The sequence below is a fragment of the Carettochelys insculpta genome, chromosome 30 (genome assembly GCF_033958435.1).
Source record: "Carettochelys insculpta isolate YL-2023 chromosome 30, ASM3395843v1, whole genome shotgun sequence".
In the NCBI taxonomy this organism is placed as follows: Eukaryota; Metazoa; Chordata; order Testudines; family Carettochelyidae; genus Carettochelys; species Carettochelys insculpta.
In genome coordinates this window covers 16,254,151-16,279,157 of record NC_134166.1, presented here as the reverse complement: position 1 = coordinate 16,279,157, position 25,007 = coordinate 16,254,151, and the positions used below count along the sequence as shown (strand labels likewise).

The following is a 25,007-nucleotide window of genomic DNA, read 5'->3' as shown; positions in this document are numbered from 1 at the left end:
TCAGGTCTCAAAATATTTAACATTATTAAAAGTTGTCACTTTGCAGGTGTCCATGAGCCTGTGGTCTCCATGGCGACAGAGGCAGGGCCAGAGGCGGCAATGGGTGGAGCCAGGTGCCAGAACTGGGGGGATGGGATGGCATCCAGCAGAGCAGACCATCCCGGCGGTCGGGGGCCAGCCCTGGTGCTGTGGTGCAGCAGAGCATCCCAGGCGGGCGAGGGGCTGGTGCAGGGGTGGGGCAGACCACCCAAGCAGGGGCGCGCGGGTGCCGGCTGCAGAGCGCAGTCCTGGCGGGCGGGCGAGGTGCAGTCTGCGCGGGGGCCCTGGCTGGCCCAGGCAGAGCAGGGAGGTGGCAAAGCTCCCAGAATGCTTTGCTTCCAGCTGTGCCACGCAAGGCCCTTCATCTGCTGCTGCCTGCAGCGCCCCCTGCAGGAGATGGCTGGTTATTGTCCCAACTGCTGCTGCCACCCGTCTCTGCTCCTGGCTCTGAGTCCTGGGGGGCAGTGGGCTCTGGGGGCTGCCCCTCGGTGGCGCTGCCACTGACCGGGCCCCCTGGCTCAGGCGTGCTGGGCGCCTGCTCGGTGGGGGTGGCTGCCTGCATGATCTTCTGCCGCACCTCTCGGATCTTCAGCTGCAGGCAGACCTTGGTGGGGAAGATGTCGGAGTAGCGAGCCTGGAATGCTGCTGTGGCCTGGGCTGTGGGAGACAAGACACCACATCAGCAACATGGGGGGCCGGCCATACGGGGACCCCCGCCGAGCACTGGGATGCAGCCCTTCTAGTTCTACGGGCAGCCCTTGCTGAGCACCGGGGGTGCACTGCTGTTTGAGTCAGGACTCAAAGCAGATGCCTGCATCCCCAGTGCTGAGCTATGAAATCACCAGGGCTTAGGGTCCTGCTCCAGTCCTGGACTCAACACACCAGGAGGCTCACAACTGTTGCTGCATCACTCCAGGAGAGCTTCCGGGCCCCATGGGGCCCTCAAGCCCCCCTGCCCACCCCCGCAGCTACCCCTGGTGCACTCAGCCCACACCATCGCCCAAAAATCCCTGGCAGCCCCACCTGACCCCATGGTTCTCCCAACCTCCCCCAACAGTCCCTGGCACCCCCATCCTGCCCCATGGTGTCCCCAATGCCCTTCCTCAACAGTCTCTGGGACCCCACCCTGCACCATGGTGCCCCCAGCCACCTCACCCAACAGCCCCTGCACCCCGACCCATGAACTGCCCCTAGCACTGCGCTGACTGTGGCCTGGCAGCACTGGCCTGAAGGGAAGAAGCCATGGTCCTGGAACAGCTGCATGACCAGTGCCCGCCTCTGGTCCAAGGTGCGCCGCAGCGACGAGTACGGGACCTTCTCGTACTCCAACTCCCCCAGCACATCCTCTGCCTCTGCACCTGGGGGGAGGGGCCGTGAGAATCTACACTGCCCTGCCCCAGTGATCCCGCACCTCCCCCTTGGCCACTCCCTCTTCCGGTCCCACTCCTGAAGCCAACACCACCCCGTCCTCCAGCCTACCCCAGACGAGCCACCCCCTCGACCTGCCCCAAGGGTGAGCCCTGCCCCCCAGGGGAAACCCTCCCGCTTCTCCAGGCCCTGCCCCCAGGTGAAACCCTCCCCCTTCTCCAGGCCCTGCCCCCAGGGGAACCCTGCCCCTTCTCCAGGCCCTGCCCCCCAGGGTGAACCCTGCCCCTTCTCCAGGCCCTGCCCCCCAGGGTGAACCCTGCCCCTTCTCCAGGCCCTCCCCCCAGGTGAACCCTGCCCCATGCTCTTCCAGACCCCACTCTAGCCACTGTCCCCGGCCAGGCCCTGCCCTCAGGCCTCACCCGTCTTGTCAAAGGTGAAGATGTCGCCCTCGCACTTGGCGCTCTTGGGCGTGTTGGGCTCTGAGCTGCAGCTGGAGCGACGCCGCATCTTCCGCTTGGGCGAGATGGGGTCCTCCGTGGAGGAGTCCAGATCTGGGGAAGGCCGAAAAGATAACGAGCTCCTGCCTGCTCCCAGCCTGTCAGTGCCACTCCCGCCCCACTGCCCTTCACTCAGGCCCCTCCCTCCCTCCCACCCCGCCCCGCCCCGCCCCGCCATTCATTCAGGCCCTTCCCTCCCTCCCCTGCCCCACCCCCGCATTCACTCAGGCTCCTCCCTCCCTCCCGCCCCGCCCTGCCCCGCCCCCCCATTCACTCAGGCCCCTCCCTCCCTCCCTCCCGCCCCCCCCATTCACTCAGGCTCCTCCCTCCCTCCCACCCCGCCCTGCCCCACCCCCCCATTCACTCAGGCCCCTCCCTCCCTCCCACCCCCCCATTCACTCAGGCCCCTCCCTCCCTCCCTCCCACCCCGCCCCCCCATTCACTCAGGCCCCGCCCCCCCATTCACTCAGGCCCCTCCCTCCCGCCCCGCCCCCCATTCACTCAGGCCCCTCCCTCCCTCCCGCCCCGCCCCCCATTCACTCAGGCCCCTCCCTCCCTCCCGCCCCACCCCCCATTCACTCAGGCTCCTCCCTCCCTCCCGCCCCGCCCCACCCCCCATTCACTCAGGCTCCTCCCTCCCTCCCTCCCGCCCCGCCCCCCATTCACTCAGGCCCCTCCCTCCCGCCCTCCGCTCACCAGTGGAGTTCTTGCGTTTCTTGCGGTAGCTGCCCAGAATGGCACGGGGGGAGGTGGCCAGTGACTGCAGGGTGGGGGAGGGCAGCACCTCCTCAGGCTTGAACTCGGGCAGCTCGGCAAAGCGCTCCTCAAAATCCACCTCAGAGAGAACCCTGCTGGGGACAGGGCCTCGGCGTCATGTACCAGCTCCCCTGGGCGCCAGGGCCCCTCCTCTGCCCCCGCCGGGTCAGGACTCGCCATCCAGGGGCTGGCCTGGACCAAGCTCCTCCTGAACCGTGACCGAAGCCAGGGGACCCCGAGCCCTCCAAGCAGCCGACCCCGGCTCCACCATCACTCACTTGTCCACCGAATCGAAGGTCTTCTTCAGCGGGGGCGGCCGGACCTTCACCTTCTTGCCACCCCCCGCCTCCTTGCGCTCCAGGCCCTCGGACGCACCGGGGGAGGGACCTGCCCCCCGGGGGCCCTCCCCAGGGGCAGGGCTGAGCGAGGAAGATGAGGAGCCTGCAGGGGGGACTGGGCCTTCAGGGCGACTCTCAGGAGCAGGGACCCTCCAATCAGGAGAGACGGGCGCCCGGGGGGCCTGTGGAGGGAGAGAAGCATTAGCACAAGGGGTGGGAAAGGCCTTTGGAGACGGGAGGCAAGCAGGGGATGGATGGGGCAGGTCGCTCACCGTCTCAGGGCCCTTGCCCCCTGGGGCAGCTCCAGGTGCACCCGCCGGTTCTCGGGGCAGTCGCTCCTCCCCAGGTTCCAGCCCTGCCTCCCGCTGGCTCCAGCCCTCGCCGCTGTTGGCCTCAGGCGCCGGGGGTGCTGGTGAAGTGGGGGGCCCATCCCAGCTCTCTGGCTCCTGGGCTGGGGTAGGCCGGGGGGAAGGGGAGGGGACCGTGGGCTCTGGGGGCTCCTTGGGGCTCTCCAGCTCCTGCGACACTCGGGGTGGGGCCCCAGGCTCTGGCTGCTGACCCCCAGGTGGCCGGGTGGGGCTTGGAGAATGGGCTGACTCACAGGAGCCCACAGGGATGTTGGCGATCATGGCCTTCACCTTCTGGGGAGGCTTTGGGGGGGGTCGGGGAGGCCGGGCAGGAGCTGGGGGGAAGGCGAGGGAGCCTGTGGGGGGAGAAAAAGTCAGTCATGGGTGTCTTTAGGGAGCCCCATCTTACGCCCCCTGCCACAGCTGTCCCCCCATTCAATGCCATGAGCGCAGAGCCCAGACCCCCAGCCCACAGCCCCTCACCCACCCACACTTATCTCACCCTGCTCTGCCCCTGCAGCAGGGATCAGGTCCCCCACTCACCAGCTGTCACCCCATCCCCCACCCAGGGAGCATCACAGCCAGACACTGGCAGCAGAATGGGCCAGGGCCAAGTGGCTTCATTTCCTGCTCCTGGCGAGTGCAGGGGCAGGCCGGGCCCAACCCAGCTGCCAATGCCAGGCTCCTGCCGGTGGGCTAAGCTGCCCGGGGCCCTGGCCCACCCAATGGACAGGGATGCTCTGCCGATAGGGACAGGCATCCGTCCCTCTCTAGCTCCATCCCATGGTTCCTTGACCACACCCCCAGCCTGTGACCATGCGAGTGGGACCTGGTCTGGTCTGGCCTGGCCCTACCCAGCCCCACCCATCATACCCATGGGTCCTGGCGCTGGCATGCTCTGCTGGCTGACACTGCTTCCCTTGGGCAGGATGGAGGCAGGACTAGCCACGCTGTAGACCAGGCTGTGGGTGGGCGGTGGGGTGGGGCCAGTGCTTGGAGGGCCCGGGTAGATGGCTGTGATCACTGGACCGCTGCAGGAGGGGGGCAGCTGGGGGTTGGGCAGTGGGGAAACCCCCACCTGGCCTGGGGCCAGCAGGGGGCTCTGCCCTGGGGAGAGAAAAGACGAGGGTAAGGGACATCTGGCCATGTTCTGAGCGCCCCCCCACGTCCACTGCCTGCCCCCTCCCCCACTTCTCTCTCAGGTTTGATGTCCGTGTGCAGCGTGACTTGTGTCCGTGCAACACGCCCCTCCAGAACCGTGCACCTACAAAGCCCCTTTTGCGTGTGGCAGATCTGGGAGGGGGTGGAATTTGGGGAGCCTGGGGGGGTGGATCCAGGCCAGGAGGGCTGGAAGGCAGGTGGTTGGGGTGTGGGGTCTGGGCAGGCTCATGGCTTTGGGGTGGGGCTAGGAGGGACACTTACCTGGGGTAAATCCAGTGTTGGGGAGAAGGGGAACAGGTGGCTACATGCTGCACCACACTCACCTGCAGGCACCGACCCCACAACTCCCACTGGCTACAGTTCTTAGCCAATGGGAGCTGCAGAGGTGGACCCTCCATGTGAGCGAGAGAGTTGGTGGCAGGGTGGCTCGTGAGGGCGGGGGAGAGCAGCAGCACAGGGTGTGACCCCCCACCCCCCCAACAGGCAGGGCTGGCCGGGACGTGGGCTTTATGGGCTCCAGGACAGAGGAGCACATCGTCATAGCCCCCCGGGGGCAGCTGCGCGGGAACCTCCATCCCCCTCATCCTCCAGCCAGCTCCAGCCCAGCCAACACCCTGAAGAAGTGGGGAAGGAGGACCCAGGCCGAGTGCACCCCCGTTACCTGACAGCAGTGGCTGCACAATGGCCGGCCCACTGGTCCCGATGGCAGTGAAGCCCAGAGCCATAGGAGCTGGCCCCACAGGGGCCTGCACGTAGGTGGTGGTGCCAGGCTGCGACGGGGAGGTGGAGGAGCTCAGGGTGACTGGGGTCCCGCCGGCAGACTGCACATAGGTGATTCTGGATGGGGGCGGGGGGAAGAGAGTTATGGGCAGGTGGGAGGGACACGGCGCCCCCCATGTCCAAGCCCTACCTGGTGGAAGATGGCAGCAGCACCTTCTGGGCCTGGCTCGGGGGGCCCACGACAGCAGTGGTGGGATTCAGGGGGGCAGCGCCGGGCGGCGGCGGGGGTGGAGGTTGCACCATGGACAGTGGGGTCAGCTGGATAATCTGGGGGAGTAGAGCGGGGAGTTAGAAGCAGAAGGATCCCAAGCCGCACCCCAGAGACAGACATGCGCTCACCTTGCTGGTGGGTTGGGCTCCATTCTGCATGGGCAACGGGAAAGGAGGCGCCACCTGGGCCATGGGGCCAGCCCCACTGCCAGGCCGCACTGTCACCTGGGATGTCACCACAGGCAGCAGCACCTTGCCCTGCACCATGGGGGCTGAGCCACCAGGGCCCGGAGCCTGCACTGGAGACACCGACTGGGCTGGAAGGGAGAGAGGGGCTGTGTGAGGGTGGTGTGGGCCACCAGAGGCAGTCAGCCCCTGCCTCCCAGCGGGGACAAGCCCTCCAGGTCAGCCTCCAACCAGGCCCTGTCCTGGGCACAGCCCCCAGCCAGTCCTTACCGTAGAGCCAGATGGATGGCGGTGCCCCATTCCCTGCCCCCCTGAGCCAGTTAGCCCCTGCCCTGGAGCCAGAGATGAGACAGGCCCCACATCCCAGCCCCCACCTCCCAAGCCAGACAATTGCCTAAGGGGCCAGAGGCCCCACCACTCACCTTTGGGTGCAGTGGAGACGACAGTGACAGCGGTGCTGGGGCCACCAGGCCCAGACTGGAGGATGGGCAGGCCGTGGGGCGCAGCCGCCAGGACCTTGCTGCTGGCCTGGGGCAGGGTGAAGTGGATGCTGGTTGCTCCTGCCCCCGCTCCCTTAGCGCCAGCCACCTGCAGCTGCTGCGGGAGGGTCGGCAGGATGTACTGCACCTGGGTGATGCCCCCTGCCTTGCCCGGCGCCCCCGACAGGAGGCCCTGGGGCTGCAGGATGCTAAGAGGCACTGGCCCATTGGGCCCAGGTCCCGGGGGGTTCTGGGTGATGAACTGCACAGAGGGCTGCGGTGGCAGCACAGTGACTGGTGCCGAGCCGGCTGTCGCGCCCCCGGCCTGCCCCACCAGCAGGTTGGTCACCATGTTGCTGGAGGCCGCCGGGGCCTTGCCCATGGGTCCCAGCAGGGGCCCGGCCACCAGGTGCGGGGATGGGGCCTGGCTGGTGGGGGGCGGGGGCTTCTTGTCGGTGTAGAGCAGGCTGATGCGCCCGCCAGGCAGGGCCAGGGGTGGGGGGGCTGGCTCTGAGGGCAGGGGGCTGAGCAGGGACCCGCCCTCGCTGGCCCCCCGGGGGAAGGGCTTGCTGGCGATGGGCACTGGCGTGCTGCTCACTGGCTTGACCACATTGGTGACCACCGTGGAGGCGGCGCGCGCCAGGCCCGGTGCCCCCGCGTAGCTGCTGAGCGAGGGCGCTGGCACAAGCACTGTTCCTGTGGCCGGGCGCCCCGCCTCCGGCGGCACCGGGGCCTGCAGCGCCCCGCTGGCGGCGATGACCGAGGCTGCGGCCGGGCCCGGCTCCGTGCCCCCCGCGCTGTCAGCTCTCTTCCGGCGGTAGGGGGAGGCTGGTGAGGGGGCGGGAGGCCGGGCCCCCCGCGAGTCCTGGGCCTTGTAGGGGCCAGGTGCCAGCGGGAAGGGACTGTAGGGCTTGGCAGGGGGCTGTGGCTCAGGGGCGCGGGGCAGGTCCGGCGCGGGGGGCGCACGGCAGGAGCTGAAGGCCCCAGCGGAGGGCGGTGGCGGTGGGGAGCGGAGCACGGGGGAAAAGAGCTTCCGCCCAAAGCCCTGCGGAGAGACATGAGGGGGTCATGCCCATCGTGCCCCCCACCCCCTGCTCCCGCCCCTCGCAGCCCCCCCCACCCCACCTCACACCCCCGCTCCCATCCCTCGCAGCCTCTAGCAGCCCCTCCCCGCCCCTCACCCCCTTCTCCCGCCCCTCCCCACCCCCTGCTGCTGCCCCTCACAGCCCCTCCCCACCCCCACTCTCCCCAACCTCACAGCCCATCCCTGCCCCTCACCCCCCACTCCCCAGCCTCGCAGCCCCTCCACCCCACCCACTGCCTGCTTCTGCCCCTTGCAGCCCCTCCCTGCCTCACAACACCTCCTATACTGCTCCCCACTTCTCCCCACTCCCAGCACCCCTGTGGTTGCCCCAGAATCCCTGTCTGCTTCCTCTCACCCGCAGTCCCACCTTGCTGTCGGGCTCCTCGCCTGAGGAGCTGTCGCTCTCGCTGTCCGTCACCCTCTCTTTGCACTTCAAGTCGATGTCGTCCGCTGAGGGGGCAGGAGAGGCAGTCAGCAATGCCAGCATGGTGCCGCCCTTCCCACCCGGCCCCTGCACTGCTGCGCTGGGGCCTGGACGGGCACAAAGCAGGGCTATGGTGTAGCTAAGGGGGGCTCTGCAGAAGCCACAGTGAAGGCCGAGAGGGAAGGGGGGCCCCAAAGGGGGCCTGGGGGTAGCAGGTATCCACGGGCTCCAAAGCAGTCAGTCTGGGGGCCCGTGGGGCCTCACCAATAACATCGTCGTCTCCCTCCTCCTCGCAGATGACCATCCGCTCCTCATCACTCGTCATGTCCTCACTGGCCACGCGCTGGGAGCGGGCAGCACGGGGGGCCGGGGCCAGTAGGGAGGGGCGGGGCCCCTCCCCCGAAGCCGCAAATGGGGACCCCGAAGGGCCCGGCCCTCCAAACTGCCCCTTCCCGCTCGGGTAGGGTGACGAGCCAGAGCACATCTGCAACAGAGTGGGGAGCAAGTGAAGGCTGGGAGCCTTTGGGCATCCCAGTTCTCCCCAAGCAGAGCCCCCCACAAAACCCTCCCTGCAGGGGACCCCATGCACCCCCTCATTGCCCCCAGTACCTGTGTGAGCTCCTGCAGCGCCTGGCTGTCGCGCTCCCCAGCCTCCAGGCTGTGCACCCCGCTGTGAGAGAAAGCCCGAGGCCGGGGGTGCTGGGCCCCCAGCCCCGCCACGTGGATCAGCCGTTCCCCCGACGCATGGCTCCCGCCCCCCGCCTTGCCCTCTGGCCCTGCCAGTATTGGGATCTCCGATGAGGCTGTGGGGGGAGAAGAGTGGGGCTGAGCAGGTGTGGAGGAGCCCAACGGGGCACAGGGGGAGCAGGAAGGGGGTCTCACCTCCTGGCACAGTGGCTGTGCATGTCTCTGACATGCTGCGCTCCCGCACCTCTTTGGGGCACCCCCCAGACCCCGGCGCTGAAGGTTTGGCATCAGAGCTTGACTTCTTCCGGTCTTTGTTACACCACTTCCAGTCAGGATGCGCCTTGAAATGGGCCTCCTTCACCTGCACACAGGCTAAGTTAGGGGCACCTCAGTGCCCCTCCAACGCTCTGCTCCCCCCCACAAGCCACCTCCAGTGTGATGGTCTGTAACCCCCCAAGAGCCCCCTCCAGTCGGACGCTCTGCTCCCCATCCCCTCCTGCCTGACGATGGGCCCTGGGGACCCATGCGCCTCTGACTTTGCTGGACTCCTAAACTCCCCCATGACCACCTGCAGCACAGTGTTCCCACACCAATCTCCCCGCAGCATGGCCCCTCTGGCAGCCCAGACAGCGTACCCCCAGGCTGTACCTGGAAAGCCAGGTCATGGTACTTCTGCTTCTCCTTGGGCCCCAGCGCGTACCACCACTCGCCCAGGATCTTGCTGACCGTGCGGTTGTCTTGATTTGGGTGACGCTGGTGCACGAGCGCCCGGTGCCGTTTGCTGAAGATCATGAAGGCGTTCATGGGCCGCCGGATATGGTCCTTCTCCCGCTGCGGGAAGGGGAGGGGTCAGTATGCAAACGACCAACAACCTGCAGCCAATCACATCCCTCCTGCAGGGAGATTGGGGTCTGAGGATAGATCAGTATGCAAACAAGTAATGCACTCTTGGCCAATCACACTCCTGTTCACCTGTATCTGTAAGAACAATGAGGAGTCCTGCTGCACTTTCAGGACTTATGAGTTTATTCGGGTGTAAGCTTGTGTGTGTTCCCGTTCTGCACAAATCAGACGTCCAGAAAGGAACATGCGTAATAAATCTTTAGGACATGCCCCGAACCTCCCTAGGCATTCGGCACAGCAGACTCCTGACTCACATGCAGGATGCATTCCTGGGCAACCACACGTATGTCGAATTTCACATTAAGAGGGGCCGGAGGGGGCAAGGGGTCCTACCACCTTCAGGTTCCCCCCAGGCCAGGGCTTTGAGTGGTGGAAGGGCTTGGCTGTTGTGGCAAAGATGGTGGCAGCTCTGTGCCTGGCTCCCAGCTTCCCTCTGCTTGTGGGAGCTGGGAAATGACCAGCATTGCTGCGCTGGTCAGTCTCCTGGCTCCTCCAGGTGGTGGAGAGCTGGGAAGCAGGAGGCAACTGTGCCTGGCTCTTGTCTCCCTTCCCCTCGCAGGAGCTGGGAAACTGCCCAGCACTGCTGCATTTGGCTTCCGGCTCCCTGAACCCGCAGGCAGTGGGGAGCCTGGAGCTGGGCACAGCAGCACCAGTCAGTTTCCCAGCTCCTGCAAGCAGAGGGGAGACGGGAGCCTGGAGCAGAAGGGCCCAGCTGCCGACATGCACAGGAGCCAGAAACTGACTGGCCCAGTAGCAGTGGTGGATTTTGATTCACATTATTCCAAGAATCAGGCAAGCTGAAACCATGTGAGTCAGGGGTCTGCTGTCCAGGATTGATGAGTAGCCAGCCTGCCACAAAACTGCACGAACAACCTTGCAACGGGAGCAGCTGAAATGGAGTCCCTCTGCAACCCCGAGTACACAACGGGGCCTCAGCAAGGGTGTGAGCTGGTTAACACTCTTCAGAAGCAACTTCCCCTGGATAGACAGTCGCATCCCCCCCATCAGCTACACCGAACGGCCAGCCCCTGGGCTGATGCTCTGCTTTACAATGGAGAGTGGGGCCTTCCAAGCCTTTGTATTTCCCCTCCAGCCTGGCAGTACAGGGGGTGGCCCGTAGAGCCCCTGCTCCTTCCTCACCCCTCCTGTGTTCTCTCCTCTCCCAGGAGATCAGGCCTAGGGGAGGGGCCAGTATGCAAACATGCAATGCACACATGGCCTATCACATGCCTCTCCAAGGGAAACAGGGGCCTCTGGGTAAAGGGGAGGGGTCAGTAGCAAACAACAGCACACCTGCAGCCAATCACAGCTCTCCCTCAGGAAGAGGCGGATGGAGGGGAGCAGTAGTCCTGGAGCATTCCATATATTAACTCCAGGGGGTGGTGAGCGCTCCCGGCACATTCCCTGGCAGGGAGCTGGTGAATTCTCATGGAGCGTTCCATGTGGGAGCCGGGGGTGTTGGGGCTGAGTTACCACGGAACGCTCTAGCTGAGGGGGGCAGAGTTCTCACGCCACATAAACGGGGTGACGGGGGCCAAGTTCTTCCAGCCAGTCCCATGTAGGGAACACGCTCGGCCTTGGGGAAGGGAAGGTGCAGGTGTCTCCGAGCTCTTGCACACACACAGCACGTCGGGGAGGGTGGGGGGTATCTCCAGAGCGGCATTTCCCGACGTGTGGGCCGCAGCCCAGGACCAGCCTTTGGCAAACACACGTTACAGCCCATGTGCTGCTGTTATTGTGAATGAACAATAAACAGGAAAAATTTATTACGATTTTTTAACATGTGTTTGTATTTTTCTGGGCAGCAAAAAGGGTTCTGAGAAAACCTGGGTTCCAGCCACATGCAGGCTCGGAAGCCTGTTCTAGAGCATTTCACACCTGGGGGCACACGGTGGGGGTGATTTTATTGGCCTATTTCATCGACTTGGCAGCACTGAGGGGTCTCTCCAGACTCTCCTATGTGCATGAGGGGTGAGCAGGTGGCCTCTGGGGAGCTGAGGGGGGACAGATACTCTTCCATAGGGCACGGCGGGGGCAGGTCTCTCCCACCTTGTTGGGGCTGCGCCCGTCCTTCTCGGAGGAGGAATCCCGCTCCTTGGGCAAAGCGCTCAGTGACTGTGTTCGCCGCTTTCCGGGCTGCAGCGACAGCTGGATATCGGGGGACACGATGGACAAGAACCTGTGGAGGGCAGGAGTCAGACATGTGACCCTGCTACCCTCCAGCTCACCACATCCGCCTGCTCCTGCCCCAGAGCCCCAACCATGTGCCCACGGACGACCCTTCTTACCCTCCCCACCACCCACACCAGCCCCACATCCCCCAAACACCATGTCCCCATGTCACCCATATCTCCTGCCAGTCCCACACCCCACATTCTCCTGCCTACACCCACACCAGGCTCACATCCCCAGGATCTCATATCCCCATGCCCCCTATATCTGCCACCAGATCCCACCATCCCCGGTACACCCCACCAGCCCCATGTCTCCCGATCCCCTTATCCCCATCTTCCGCATACCCCCCAGCAGCCCCACATCCCACCAACACGTGCACCAGTCTCACGTCCCTTGATCCCCATATGCCACATCCCCCTGTATCACCTGCCAACCCCACTCCCATAACCTCCCATGTCCTCCAATCCCTCCTCACTCACGCGTCATCATGGTCACTTTCTGTCTCACTGTCCAGCCGTGGCGGCCCCTGGGTCTCCTCCTCCGGTGGAGGAGGCCCCTCTCCTCCTCCAGCTGCTGCTGTGGCCTGGGGGACTGAGGCTGGACTGTCAGGACAGGAAGCCCCCAGCTTCCCCTGCTCAGCCCCTGAGGATGCTCCAGGGAGCTCGTGGGCAATGGCTGCTGATTCTGGAGGTTCTGTTATGGGCAAAGGGCAACAGAGCATGAGAATGCAGCAAGCAGAGAGGGACCATTTTGATGAGTCACACTGAAATGCAAAGGATGCCCATCCCTCACCACCACCAGCAAAGTGGAGACCATATTTGTGGGTCATACTGAAATGCCAGGGCACAAGCTCTCCTGCTGGCTGCATTACTTGCTAGCTGGGATGACACCATTTTGGCGATTCGCACACGTAAACCAGTGACCCTTCTGCACTGCCAGGGAAATGGGCTCCGCTCACAGTCCCCCAGCCTTCCCCCACAAATGGCTCCACAGAGGGCTGCCCCACCCTCACCTTTGTTCTGACTGGACACTGCAGGGTGACTGACAGGCTGCTGGCCCTCGCTGGGCTGGACAGAAGAGTCTGGTTGGCTGGGGGCCAGGAAAGGCACAAGGGAGTGCCATGGGAACACAGCCACAGAGCGCGGCTCCACGTTGGTCCAGACTGGAAAGGAGAGAACAGCAAAGGGTTAAGCACACAGCTGGGGCGCCTGGGAGTAGACAGGGGTCTAGTGGGTCACAGCAGGGGGATGGGAGCAATGTTCCCTTGAACTTCCTCCATCCCGGGCAGAATAAGTTTTGTTATGTGCACTGAGTAGGAACTTCTGCCAGCTGATGGGGGCTATCAGTGCTGAATCTCTCCCGGACCGCCACCCAAGCGCCCAGCTTACAGGGAACGCTTACTAGGCCCAGGACTCCTGAGTTCTCTCCTCCTCTACCCTACGCTGCATCCCCACTGTGGACTCCTTGGCCACCCACTCAGCAAGAGGAAGGAATCTGGCAAAAGTAGGGGGAGCAGACCCAGCAGTGTGGGCTGGAGGAGAGGAGAGTGGTCCTGGGGAACCTACTTTCATGACAACCCCCAGGAAGTGCTGTGGGTTAGGGAGCCAGCAGCCTCCCAAGCACCCAGGATGGGGCTGCACCCCACAACGCCCCCCACAGGGGGTAGTTCAGAGCACTACACTGAGTCTCCCCAGGTCCATCCCCCACCCCATCTCATAACTTCCAGCCGATCCCCGCCCCCTCTTCCTGCAGGGCCTCTTGGCTGAGCAGCACTTCCTCTGGGGGGACACAACCACACACAGTGCCTGCAGTCCTGCCACATGCCAGCTGCACAACACTGCCCTGCCACACATCACAGCACATGCAACACCCCTTGCCCACACAACAGCCCACAGCACACCTCAGCCTGCCACATACAGATACACCAACACAATGCAGCCAAGCCAGCCAACACAAACAGCAGCACAGTATGTCCATACAACTGCCATAGGCCGCAACATGTCCTATCATGCACATGGTGCAACTTATTACACACACAGCACAATACTAGTCACAGCCATGCAAATAATATTACACAGACACCCTGTGCCCGACCCACAAGGCAATGCAACTATGTAAACAAACACAGTAAACCCTCATTTTATGCAGCTTCACATCCTGTGAAACCCACCTTAACGCGAGTTTCGCACAATGTGAAGCTGCCGGGATGTCAGCGTGCCTAGCTTTCCACAGCTGTGGGCAGCCAGGCAGGCTAAGAGCCCTGTCCCCCTGCCTGCCCAGAGCAGCGCTAGGCACCACTCTGGCAAGGTCGAGGGAAGGCTTTTAACTCACCGAGCTGCCTAGCCCTGAGGGCAGCCAGGTGGGTTAAAACCCCCTTCCCCCTGCCCGGAGCCCCAGGAAAGTGTCAGCCATGGGTGCCCCCTGCCCTGGGCCTCAACCCATCCCCCAAGCCCTGACCAACTTACGCGAAATTCAAGGTACGCAAGGGATTGCTGTACACCATGGTGTCCTGTAACACACCCTGGCAATCCAACTTCTGCCAACCCGCAGCGCACAGTCTTACCAGACTCCCAAACGTAGTAATAACCTCTGCGCCACACCAACAAGACCTCCTCCTGCCCCTGCTCCATGACCCCCACACCTGCCCCAGGCAGCACCCATATGGCCAGCCCAGCAGGCAAGGGGCTGCAGCCTCAATAAGGTGGAGGCCTGTGCACACAGCAAGAGATTCTGATGACTTGGGCCCTCCTTGCAGTAGCCCATGGCAAGGGAGAGGGCTGCCCCAAAGGGAAAGGGGACACATGCCACGACCACCAACCAGCGACACAGCATCCGAGCCTGAGACATTCGCCAGACACCCTCTCCACCATCGAGTGGAGCCCTCCAGTGCCAGAGCCTTGGCCCTGACACCCCCAGCATCCCGCCATCTATCCTAAGGACCCTGCCCAGCCCCCATGACAGCAGCAGCCTGGGAACAGGGCGCTTGTGTGGCTAACTCAATTATTAAAGCCCTTAAGTGGCTGGTGGCAGGCGCTGCCGGGAAGCCTGCGCTGCCTTCCTGTCCTCCGGCCGGTGACCACATCCCCCATGAGGGGAGGGGGGAGACAGGATGGGAGGGGATTTCAGTTGGCGGGGGGGGGTGGTTGCCGCAGCCCCCCCCCGCCTCAAGGGGTGCATCACAACTCCCCACCCACAGGCCTGCAGGGAGCACTGACGCACACCCTCAAAAGGCATCACTGCTGTGACACCACACAGAAGGGACAAGCAGGAACCCTGAGGTGGAGAGATGAGGACAGGACCAGCCAAGGTCACAGAGCAAGGCAGAGACAGAACTAAGGAGTCCTGGTGCTCAGCTCCCCGGCACTGACCATCACTCCCCACTGCCCACCCAGAGCCAGGGGAGAACCCAGGAGTCCTGGCTGCCAGCCCCCCACCGCTCTAACCACCAACCCTCCCGCCCAGAACCAGGACAGAATCCGAGTCTCCCGGCTCTGCCCCCACCCTCCCACCCTCCCCCACTACACACCAGGCCCCTCCCAGAGCCCAGGGCTCCTGGCTCTCAGCTCAGCCAGGTGATGAACCCCACCAGCCCCCACTCCCCAGCCAAGAGCCCAGGAGAAAAACAAGAACTCCTGGGCCCCTCCTCCCTCCCAGGGCCGAGCAGAACCCAGGAGTCCGGGAGCGAGCGAGCGAGCGCCGCTGGCGGGCGGGCCGGCGCTGGGAAGTTAACTCACGCTCGGGGGAGACGCCAGCTGAGCTCTGCCCTGGGGAGCCCCAGTGTGAGCGGCCCCTCGGTGGGGAACTGCGGGGGTCAGTCCAGTGCTCAGCATTGCACCGAGGCTGCCACCCCCCCGCGTTCGGGCCCCGGCTCGGAGCCACTGGCACCCCCGAGAGAGGGAGGTGCGGGGCCCTGCCCCCAAAGCCAGGCCCCAGCAGGGATCCCGGGGAAAGTCGGGGCGCCCAGAGAAGAGGACCTGGGCCTCCATCCTGCCCCGCCCCGCCCCGGCGGGGCCCCGTGCCCCCTTCCCGCCCCCCTCAGCAGCTCGCGCACCTTACTGCGCCCCCGCCGCCGGGGCCCCGCGGAGCGGCAGCCCCACACCTGCTTGCCCGCCCGCCCGCCCGCCCGCCAGCCAGCCAGGGGAGCGCCGCGCCCGCCCGCCCGGCCGCTGCAGCCCCCTGCACTGACCGAACATGCCGAGCGCCCGCCGCGGCGCGGGGGGGGGCGGCGCTACCGGGGGTCGCTCCGCGGAGAACATCGGGGGGGGCGGCGCGGGGCATTCCCCTCCCTGCGCCCGGCGCTTCCCTGCACGCGGCGCGCCCCCGGGCGGGGGGCTCCGCCTGTGGCCGCCGCTGCCGCCGCTGGTCCCGGCCCGGCCCCGCCTGGGAACAAGGGCGGCCCCCCCCCACGCGCCCCGCGTCACGCAGGCCCCAGCGCCCCCCGCCGCCCCATTGGCTGCCGCGGCCCCGGGTCATTCACATGCAAATGAGAAGCGCTCGCACACGCCTCCCGCCCATTGGCCGCCGCAGCGACGTCACCCCCAGGCGAACGGGGCTCGGCGCCCCATTGGCGGGGGCAGCGCTGCCGGTGATTGGCTGCTGCCAGCGGCTACTGGGGGCGTCAGCCGCGTCCTGCTTCGCCCCCGGCCCCGGGGCACGGCCGCTTACGCCCTACTAACCCACCAGCTGCACAGCCGCCCGTGCGTGCCTTTATCGCACCTCCCCACACCCACGCGTGGACTAACCCACACGAACCAGGCCCACAACCTTACGTGCACCTCTAACACCTGCTATGTACACACGCTCCATCCTACTCACCTAACACCAGCTCATGCACCACACGCGTGCAATTCTAACACTCACTGTGCACTCGTGTATCTCGAACAGGCACACACTAGCTCTGTTGCACTCCTGATACCTGCATGTGCTTATGTTCACTTTTAAGACACCTGAGCACCGCACACACCTATTTCTAACATGGAATAGTAATTTGATGGATCTCCATTCCAAACAGCTAACGGTCCTGCCTTGCATGTTGAACAGCAATGATGTTCTGGTCTGGCTACGGTCTGAAGAAGTGGGTCCGTGCCATGAAAGCTCACCTCATGTATTATTTCGTTAGTCTTTAAAGTGCTACTTGACTGCTTTTCTATTTCTAACACGCTCCTCACACTATGTGCATGCTCGTGTGCACTTCTAATATTCACTTGCACACTGTTCCACTCACCTAACATGTCTGCGCAAGCATACAACAAACATGCACAGCTGACACTTGCTCCCACAGCCACACTCAGCCGGGCTTCAAACATTCGCATACAACTGCCACACTTCAAACATACATTAGGCAATCCACAAAGATGCCCCTGTGGATATAAAATACTCCCATGTTCTCACACACCCATGTGTTCATACACAGACTAATACATGCACAGACAAGTTTGCTCTAGCCACACGGTCATCTGCATACTGTCACACCCACACAGGGATGCTTTTGCTCATTCACACACCCTCAGCAAGTGAGTAGATGCTAGAGGTGTTAATGGTTACCGCCTACCAATAGGGTCTGGAGCAGCCCCCCCACGGGCAGAGGTTTGCTCCAGCCAATGGTGCCACTGAAGGTCGGGGTAAGTGGCTGGACAGGCCACTCCACCCCAGCTGGCATACACCCCCATGCCACCTCCAGCCACCCCCGTACCCCAGTTAAACAATTAAACAGGATTTTACATCCTTTATATGCTCACACCGATATGCTGAGATATACAACCCATGCCATGCTGGGGGAGGGCCCACACTGAGATGCACAACTGGCACGCTGCCCCTCACCCACAAACTCACGAAGACTCACTGACTCCTACATTCACACAGGCCAACAGACCCACACCCACAACCTGCTGGAGGCCCACCTGCACTCCTTGGATCACCTCCCCCCACATTAAGCCCCAGGGCAGGGGTAAGAGCTAGGAAGGTTGGGGCATCACACCCCCTCGCTTGCCACATGCAGCAGGCTCCCTCAGTCAACACAGCCACTACCCCAACCACCTGGGTTTCCCCTACTTTACCCTGGGCCAAGGTGTGTAGAGAGAGCCAGCAGCCCCACCCCCTGCCCTCCAGTTGGCCTGAGAGGCCCAGCGGAGCAGCACATGAGGGAGAGAGACACACCACCCCTGTAAGACACATGCTCAACGCACATACAGCGAGACACAGGCCCTACAGAGCACCCCAAAAGCAGGTGTACGCACACACCAGACACTTCCCCAAAAGGAGACACAAGATATGGAGAGAGTAACACATGCACTGGGATACATGGCGCAAGAGACACAGCACAAGACACAGTTATCAACACACCCAGAGAATAAGAACCGCATGCTCTGCACAGAGAAGAGAGCCGCCCCCCGCACAGCCTACGGCGCACAGAACCACCCACAATGACGCACGGAGTCACACACGCAGCACGAAGCACACAATATATAGTCTCTGTCCCTCCCGCCACACAAAGCAGGGCCCATCCCCTCCAGCAAAGAGTGCAGGGACACAGGCAGGGATCCCCTCCGCTCCCCTCCAGACAGTGATGGGGGACACTCCAATGAGAGGTACTACTAGCCAGGCCATGATACTGGGTGGGGCTCAACCCACATCCCACCAGGGACGCCATGGGGAATACTGCTGGGGGGACCCATGAGACTACAGATGGAACTAGGGGGAACCTATCCTCCATGCCCCGCACAGAAAGGGCGTGGTCTCCATGGCAACCCCCCAAGGCAGCTGAACTTGCAAGGACTTCTTGGGGTCTCTGAGGTGACCCAGAGCCCAAAGACCCACCCAGCAAGGCCACAGCAAGTGTGCGAGAGGCCCCAGGGAAGACAGCACGCAGAAGCAGACAGCAATGCATGGGCAGGGCCAAAAGGGTTGCAGAGTGAGTGCGAAACAACAGGTGAATGTGTGAGGCCCGTGGGGCTGCGAAGCTGCCTGGGCACAGCCTCACGAAACACCCAGCATGCTGTGCCAGCCCAGAAAGCTTACTGCTGTGGCTGGGGAGTGGGATAACAGGCATCACCCCACACCCGATCTCTGGGTGAACCCCCAGTCCCACTGGCAGGGGACTCAAGTGGGGACACCACGGCAGGGTGTTACGGAGCTGTGACAATGACACACGCTTGTACCTGAGAGATGAACGGGTGGCCGCTGCATGCTATGCTGCCATGACGAATGGGAGCACAAAGTACGTAACAAGTCCTGGCATGTTACGTGTGCCAGAGTCATGTGTGCACCCCAGGGCTCTAACTAAGGTGAGCTCTGCGACAGACAGTCTATGCAAGCGGCACGTGAACGAGGCAGAAGTGTGCTCCATGTGTGTTATAAGTGCAAATGACTTTGTGCTAGGTGTGTGTGTGCCGCAGGTGAGCTTCTGTGCGCACATTTTCTGCAGGGGTTGTGGAGAGACCAGCCTGTTGTGTCCCCTGAACTCACGCAACCCCATTTCACACCCACTTGCACACCCACCCCTCTCGCTCCAATATAAATAGAGCTAGGACCGGGAGCACAAAGACATGGTCGCTCTGGTTACCAGTTGCCAGGAGACGGCAAACTACATTCCCCGACACTGACAGACGGAGAGTGAGCAAGTTGCCCACTCACATGCACAGCACTGGGGTAAGAAGCTGGGCCCCACTCCCAGGGACTCCCCAGCGAGCTCACACAAGGGCCCCAGGAAGCAGGGCTGTGACCAGAGCTCTGGTTCAGCGAGTGTGTGAACCCCAGACCAGGGGAAAATAAGCATACGGGAGAGAATGTGAGCACAAATGCTGCACCAGAGCATGAAATGGAAGGCCAGTGTGCAAGTCCAAGTGTCAATGGAACAGCGAGAGCCCAGGTGGTGCAAAAGGGAGCACACAAGTGCCACCTGCAAACCCTGCATCAGAGACCCCAGGCCTGTGCCCAGTAGAGAATCACCAAGGTGCACCAAACCCAGCCTAGGTGAGCACAAGCAGCCAGCAGCAACACTGGGCAAAAGGGGCAGGGGCCAGCTGGGCTCACACGCCAGGATCTAGTGACAGCCCTACAGGGGACTGCAGGGAAACCAAGAGCCCAGGGCCAGGCAGCATGAGACACACACAGCAACCACTTCACAGCACTGGCATCTTTCACACACATCCAGGGCCACACACACTCAGCATCGCATGCAGTCACTTTACCCACCATCCTCAGCCACCCTCTGAGCCCCGCCGCCCACCTCAGCCAGAGAGCAGGGTGAGGCGCGCGCGTGCGCATGTGTGTGTGTGCGTGCGTGTGTGTGCGTAAAAGAATGGTGGAATCCACAGACTAGCATTCAAGCAAAGGCACAACTCCAAACCTGGCACCCCCCACCTGGTCCAGAGATGCAGCCACTTCTAGGGAGGGGCATGGACCCTGTTCATACAAGAACCTCTTGCCAAGCTCAGAGATGCAACCACCTCTGCAGTGGAGCACAGGGCCTTCTCATACAGGGACTCCTCATTTGGCCCTGGGCTGCAGCCACCTCTGGGTTAGAAGGACCCTGCACCCTGCAGCCACCTGCAGCTTGGGGCACAGGGACTGTTCATAGAGCAATCCCTCATCTGACACTGGGCTGCAGCCACTTCTGGGGTGGAGCACAGGGGGCTGTTCACACAGGGACCCCACACCTGGCATAGACTTGCAGCCCCAGGTTGAAGAGCAATGCACAATAAGGGGAGAATGTTCACTCTGGGCCTGCTCTCTGCAGCAATGTGCTAGGCCCCGGGGCCAGACCAGAATGCCCAGGCAGAGCCCCTGCCCTTCCAGAAGCCCCTTACCTGTGCCAGGACGGCCCATGATGATCTCTTTCTTGGGGGCCGGGGGGCCAGGGTAGTCGCTGGGCACGATGACGGGCAGCAGGGCAGCTGGCGAGGGGTGGAAGGCGACCGGCTGGAAGGGTGAGGAGACGCTGAACACAGGGGGCGTCTGCTCTGGGGCTGGGGCAGCGCTAGGTTGGCTGCAAGGCAGCGCCCGCCCCATGTTTATGGGCACCGGCACCTGCAGCTGTTCCTTGGTGCCCACTTTGCCCAGCCGGGGGCTGCCCACCCTTCCCTCCCGAGGCTTTTCCGTGAACTTGGAGGGCAGCGGCACGTCAGGGTTGCGGACGATGACTGGTGAGTCCCGCTGCACAGCCGGCACCCGGCGCACCGTAGGGCTGGGGTCTGAGGTCAGCCCAGCCGGCGGGGACAGCAGCAGCAGCGGTGAGGCCTGCTGGGAGCGGGAGGAGAAGGGCCCGGGCCCAGGGGGCGAGACAGCCCGGAAGCCGGCAGGCGTGGAGGGGGTGGGGGTGTGAGAGACAGACTCCACCCCTGAATCCAGGCTGTCACTCTTGTGGAAGTCGGTACCTGCACCCGGCCCACCCTGAGCTGCATCTGCCTTGCGCTTGCTGGGGCTCATGGGCACGGTGAAAGTCAGGTTGGTCTGGAAGGTGGGCACAATGCCCGAGGAGTGGCGCTCCCGGTGGGGGGCATGGTGTAGCATCTCGGGGCTCAGCACCCCGCCCCCTGCCCCCTTGGGCGTGCTGGCACTAACGTGCCGGCTGCGGGCAGCTGCCCGCTGGATGACGGGTGAGGCATTGATGGGGCTGAAGTTGGCGGGCCGGAAGCCAAAGAGAGGAGAGGGGGAAGGCGAGGGAGCAGGCGAGAACGGCGACTGGGTGGAGACGGGTGAAAAGGAGGGGGTGCCAGAGCGGGAGCTGCCCAGAGACACCAGCATGACGGCCGCCTCGCACTCGTCGAACTCAAAGCGGGACAGGTCAGCTGGCGCCACCAGGCGGGGGCGGGAGTCGCCACGGGCACTGCTGGCCTCGCTGTCGCGGGAAGTCTCATCCCAGTCAAACTCAGCACTGCCCTCCCGCAGCCCGCTGGCCCGGCCCTCCGACAGGCTCTCCAGCTCCTTGGTGCGCATCGAGAGGTGGCGGGAGCAGTAGCCGCGCCGCTGCGACTCCTTCATGCAGCCCTCACGGGAGCAAAGCCGGCGCCACTGCTTCCCGTTGAACTTCTTGCGGATGCCGTTCGGGGTGCAGACCACATCCCCCTTCTTGTACTTCTGCTGGGCAGCCGTCAGGGGCGTGCGGGAGCGCACCGAGCCAGGAGTGCTGCATTTCTCTACCGACACCACACTGCTGCTGCGGCTGCCGCCTGCCTCGGGGCTCAGCAGAGGAGAGGCCTGTTCCGGCAGGCGGGCGAAGGCTGGGGACTTGGGGGGTGACAGCAGCTGCGGGGGCGCAGCCAGAGGCTTCTCTTCCCCAATCCCCCGCACGCCAGCACTGATCTTGGAGACCTCAGCATCCTCTGGCTGCTTGGGCTCGGGGCAGGGGGGCTCCTCCTCCTCTGACTTGGAGGGCCCAGGGGCCCAGCTCCAGGGTGAGCGCAGGAGTCGCAGACTGGAACGCGGCACCCACGCTGCATCTTTGCGGGGGGCCAGGCTGGGGTTAACAAAACGCACCTTGTAGGAGGCTGGCTTGAGACTCACCTCCAGCACGGTGCCCTCGTGGTAGGCCGTCTCATCAGGAGCCACACAGACACAGACGCGGGTCCCCACAGCCACAGCACCAGCAGGGGGTGTAGCATCCAGGATCACATCTAGGGCCCCTGAGCCTAGCGCTCCCTCATAGTACGTGACAGCCCGGTCACCAGCAAACTGAACCCCCAGGTCCTGGCCACGCCGAACATGCTTCACCATGGCTGGCTGGAAGATGCCCTGGCGCCGGGCCAGGACCCGCTGTGAGCGCAGCTGGCGAAGATCGTAGTTGCTAGGGTCGGGAGACGGGCCCCATGGCTCCCCCTTGACCCCCTTGGTGTCCTCATCAGCCGAGTGCTCACTGGCTGTGTCAGTGCTGGAGGAAGAACAGCGCGCAGCTCCCTCCTCGCCTGGCACCCCGGACCCCTCAGATCCGCTCCACTCCTCCCCAGCCACTGGGTTCTTGCGGGGGGCTCGGGATTTGAAAGTGGCTGTCTTGCGGCTCAGAGGGGACTCCCCTGGGAGGTCCTCACACCCTGGCTCCTCCTCAGGCGGCTCATAGTGGTCACTCTGCTGCCCAGGCAGCTCTTGCAAGCTGGGGTCCATCTTCACTGGCATGAGAAGTGAGCCTGGCAAGGGCAGGAGCTGGGCAGTGCTTTCCCCCCCAGCTCCGCCGCCCCCCTCTTCTTCTTCTACTGGCTTGGACCCCCCCTCAGCTGTCCTGCGCTTCTGGGTCTTGGCCCGGGTGGATGGGGGAGAGCGGCTGCTGCTGGATGAGGAGGAAGAGGAAGAGCTGGGCGCCTTCCTCACGGGTTTCATCTTCCAGCCTCCAGGCTGGGCACAGACACACAGGACCTGGGGAACAGTGAGGAAACCAAGTCAATGGATGTGGTCTGGCAAACCAACCCCAGGCTCCCCCAGCTTGGCCATGGACCCTTAACCCCAACCCACAGCCTCTGCCAGCCCAGCCCCAGGCTTCCCCCAAGCTCTGCCAGGGACCCTCATTTTCAACCCACAGCCCCTGCCAGCTCGGCTCTGGGCTCCCACCCTCATCCCAGCTCTGCAGCTCCCCACACAATGCCCTCTGCTAGCCCAGTGCTGGGTTGCCCCCCATCCCAACTCACAGGGGAGTGTACAGCCCCAGGGGCAGAGGGGGCTTTAAGCTCAGATCCACTCACATATGTGGGGGTTGGGAGGCAGTCAGTTTGTTAACCCATGGGGTGGAGGGGAAGAATCTCTCCCCATGTGTGGATCTTAGAGACCCCCAGAGCCTGTAAATGGTGGGGGACATCCCAGCTGCCAGCTGGCTCCAGGATGATCCCTGCCCCCAACTCGCGGCCCAGCTCCCCAACCCCTGCACCCTCTCCCCTAGACTGCCAGACCAAGAGACCCCCCTTCTCCCCACCATCCCATAGGACTGAACCTCTCAGCTGGGGAACCCCATCCTATAACAGCAGCACCCCCTTGCCATTCTCCCCCTTTGCTGAAACATGACTGGTGCTTGGTACCGCTCAAGGGAGGCCCCCCATGATCAAAGGGGGAGTCGGTTGGTGCCGCCCAATGGGGGCTCTCTCTCTCCATGTTCCCGGGGGGGGTGTCGGTTGGTATCACGCCGGAGGGTCTCCCCCGTTTTCGTGGGTTCCCCCACATGTTCGGGGTGGCGGTTGGTACTGCTCGTGGGGAGGGCTCCCCCGATTTTCGGGGGGCGGGGGTTGGTAGCGCAGAAGGCCCCCTTACCTGCTTGCCCCCCCGTCCTAGGGGGTGCCTGGTACAGCCCGGACCCCTGTCCAAACGCTTGGTACAGCCCGGTCCCCACCCCCAAACCCACGGGATGGTCCAATCCGAGCCCCTCTCGGCCCCTCCGAGCCCCTTTTACTCCAACAGACAAAATGGTGAATGAATCTGAACCAGCTGGAGCCGCCAACCAATCCGCGTGCACAGCACCCTGACTAGCAGCTACGGAGACCAACAGACACGAGCTATAACCAGCGCACTAACCGCCCCCAAAACTGGCATTGGCAACGACCAATTCAAGGCGAGGAGAGGCGGGCATTATCCAGGTCTTGTCCCGCCTCTACCTGCGAGAGACACTTACAGTAACCAATGAAAGGCCGATACCAAGCAGAAGAGGGCGGAGTCTCAGGTACAGTAGCAAATAACAGCAGAGGGAGGGGACAGGCCGCGCCAGGCCCAGACTTGTTTACCTGTCGCTGAGCGAACAGGAAGCGCGAGCCCGCGCGGCACCTCTTGGGAGTTGTAGTCCGCATCTCTGCACGCGGAACCAGGCTACCTCTCCGCGGAACCACTACGGCTCCCGGCATGCATAGCGGCCATTTCCCGCGTCGCGCGAGGACTGCGGGGTGGTATCGTTCCCGCCGCGGGGCTCTTCAGCTCGCAAGACCACGCTTCCCAGCAGGCCCCCGGCGGACCCTGCTCCAAGCCAGGCTACGGTGCCGCGCGGTGCCGGCTGGGAAATGGAATCCCCACAGTGGCACGTCTATGGAGGCGCCTGGGACCCTCCTGGGAAAAACTTCAACTCCCATCACCGCCCGCAGCGGCGCCGCCTCCCGCCACACGCCCCCCGCAGGGTTTGGGAGATACTCTCCAAAGGAAGGGGGTAGGAGGCCCCTCCGGACGCCCACCTAGGGAAACTGATTTGCATGTCATTTGCATTTAATTAACATATCAATACGCTCACCTGGTGGCCTGTCCGGGCCCGGGCCCGACGCGCCCCGTCCGGGTCCCTCGCGCTTCCCCTCAGCAACAGCGGAGCCACCGCGGCCAATCAGCGCCCAGACCGGGAAAGCCCCCCACCCCCCTTTCTCGCCCCACGTGGGGGGCGGGGGCGGGGCCGGACATAGCCAATCCGAGCCCGGGGAGACCGAGCTATGAGGTCACCGCACTGCGCCCCCATTGGGTAGTAGCGGAAGATGCATCGTCCAATTAGGAGGCGGCTCCGGTCGGCAAGGGAAAAAGGCGGGGCTGAGTGTGTGACACGCTGGAACTGGGGAGCCCGCAGCGCGCACCCCCCTCGCGCGTGCCCGGCAAACTCCGCACATATTGCTTAGTGCATGCAGTGCAA

At 63.8% G+C, this 25,007-nt stretch overlaps 1 protein-coding gene across 8 annotated transcripts; it reads right to left on the bottom strand.

Annotated features, from left to right (window-relative positions):
* CIC (capicua transcriptional repressor) lies at window positions 1-24,740 on the bottom strand. Of its 8 annotated transcripts, none has more exons than XM_074980609.1 (21): window positions 24,624-24,740; window positions 20,242-22,780; window positions 12,447-12,596; window positions 11,914-12,127; window positions 11,309-11,438; window positions 9,005-9,187; window positions 8,552-8,717; window positions 8,279-8,472; window positions 7,934-8,153; window positions 7,601-7,776; window positions 6,105-7,206; window positions 5,626-5,813; window positions 5,417-5,553; window positions 5,168-5,343; window positions 4,219-4,452; window positions 3,271-3,701; window positions 2,939-3,180; window positions 2,601-2,752; window positions 1,827-1,958; window positions 1,266-1,397; window positions 1-696 (listed from the first exon to the last, which is right to left on the bottom strand). In XM_074980609.1, the coding sequence occupies exons 2-21, from the start codon at window positions 22,742-22,744 to the stop codon at window positions 401-403; spliced, it is 7,158 nt and encodes a 2,385-aa protein (XP_074836710.1). In that variant the 5' UTR covers window positions 22,745-22,780; window positions 24,624-24,740; the 3' UTR covers window positions 1-400. The 8 variants fall into 8 exon arrangements, with proteins under 8 accessions (XP_074836710.1, XP_074836712.1, XP_074836713.1 ...); XM_074980611.1 differs by having other exon boundaries at window positions 1,266-1,391; XM_074980612.1 differs by having other exon boundaries at window positions 7,613-7,776.
* Between the last annotated feature and the right edge of the window lie 267 nt (window positions 24,741-25,007).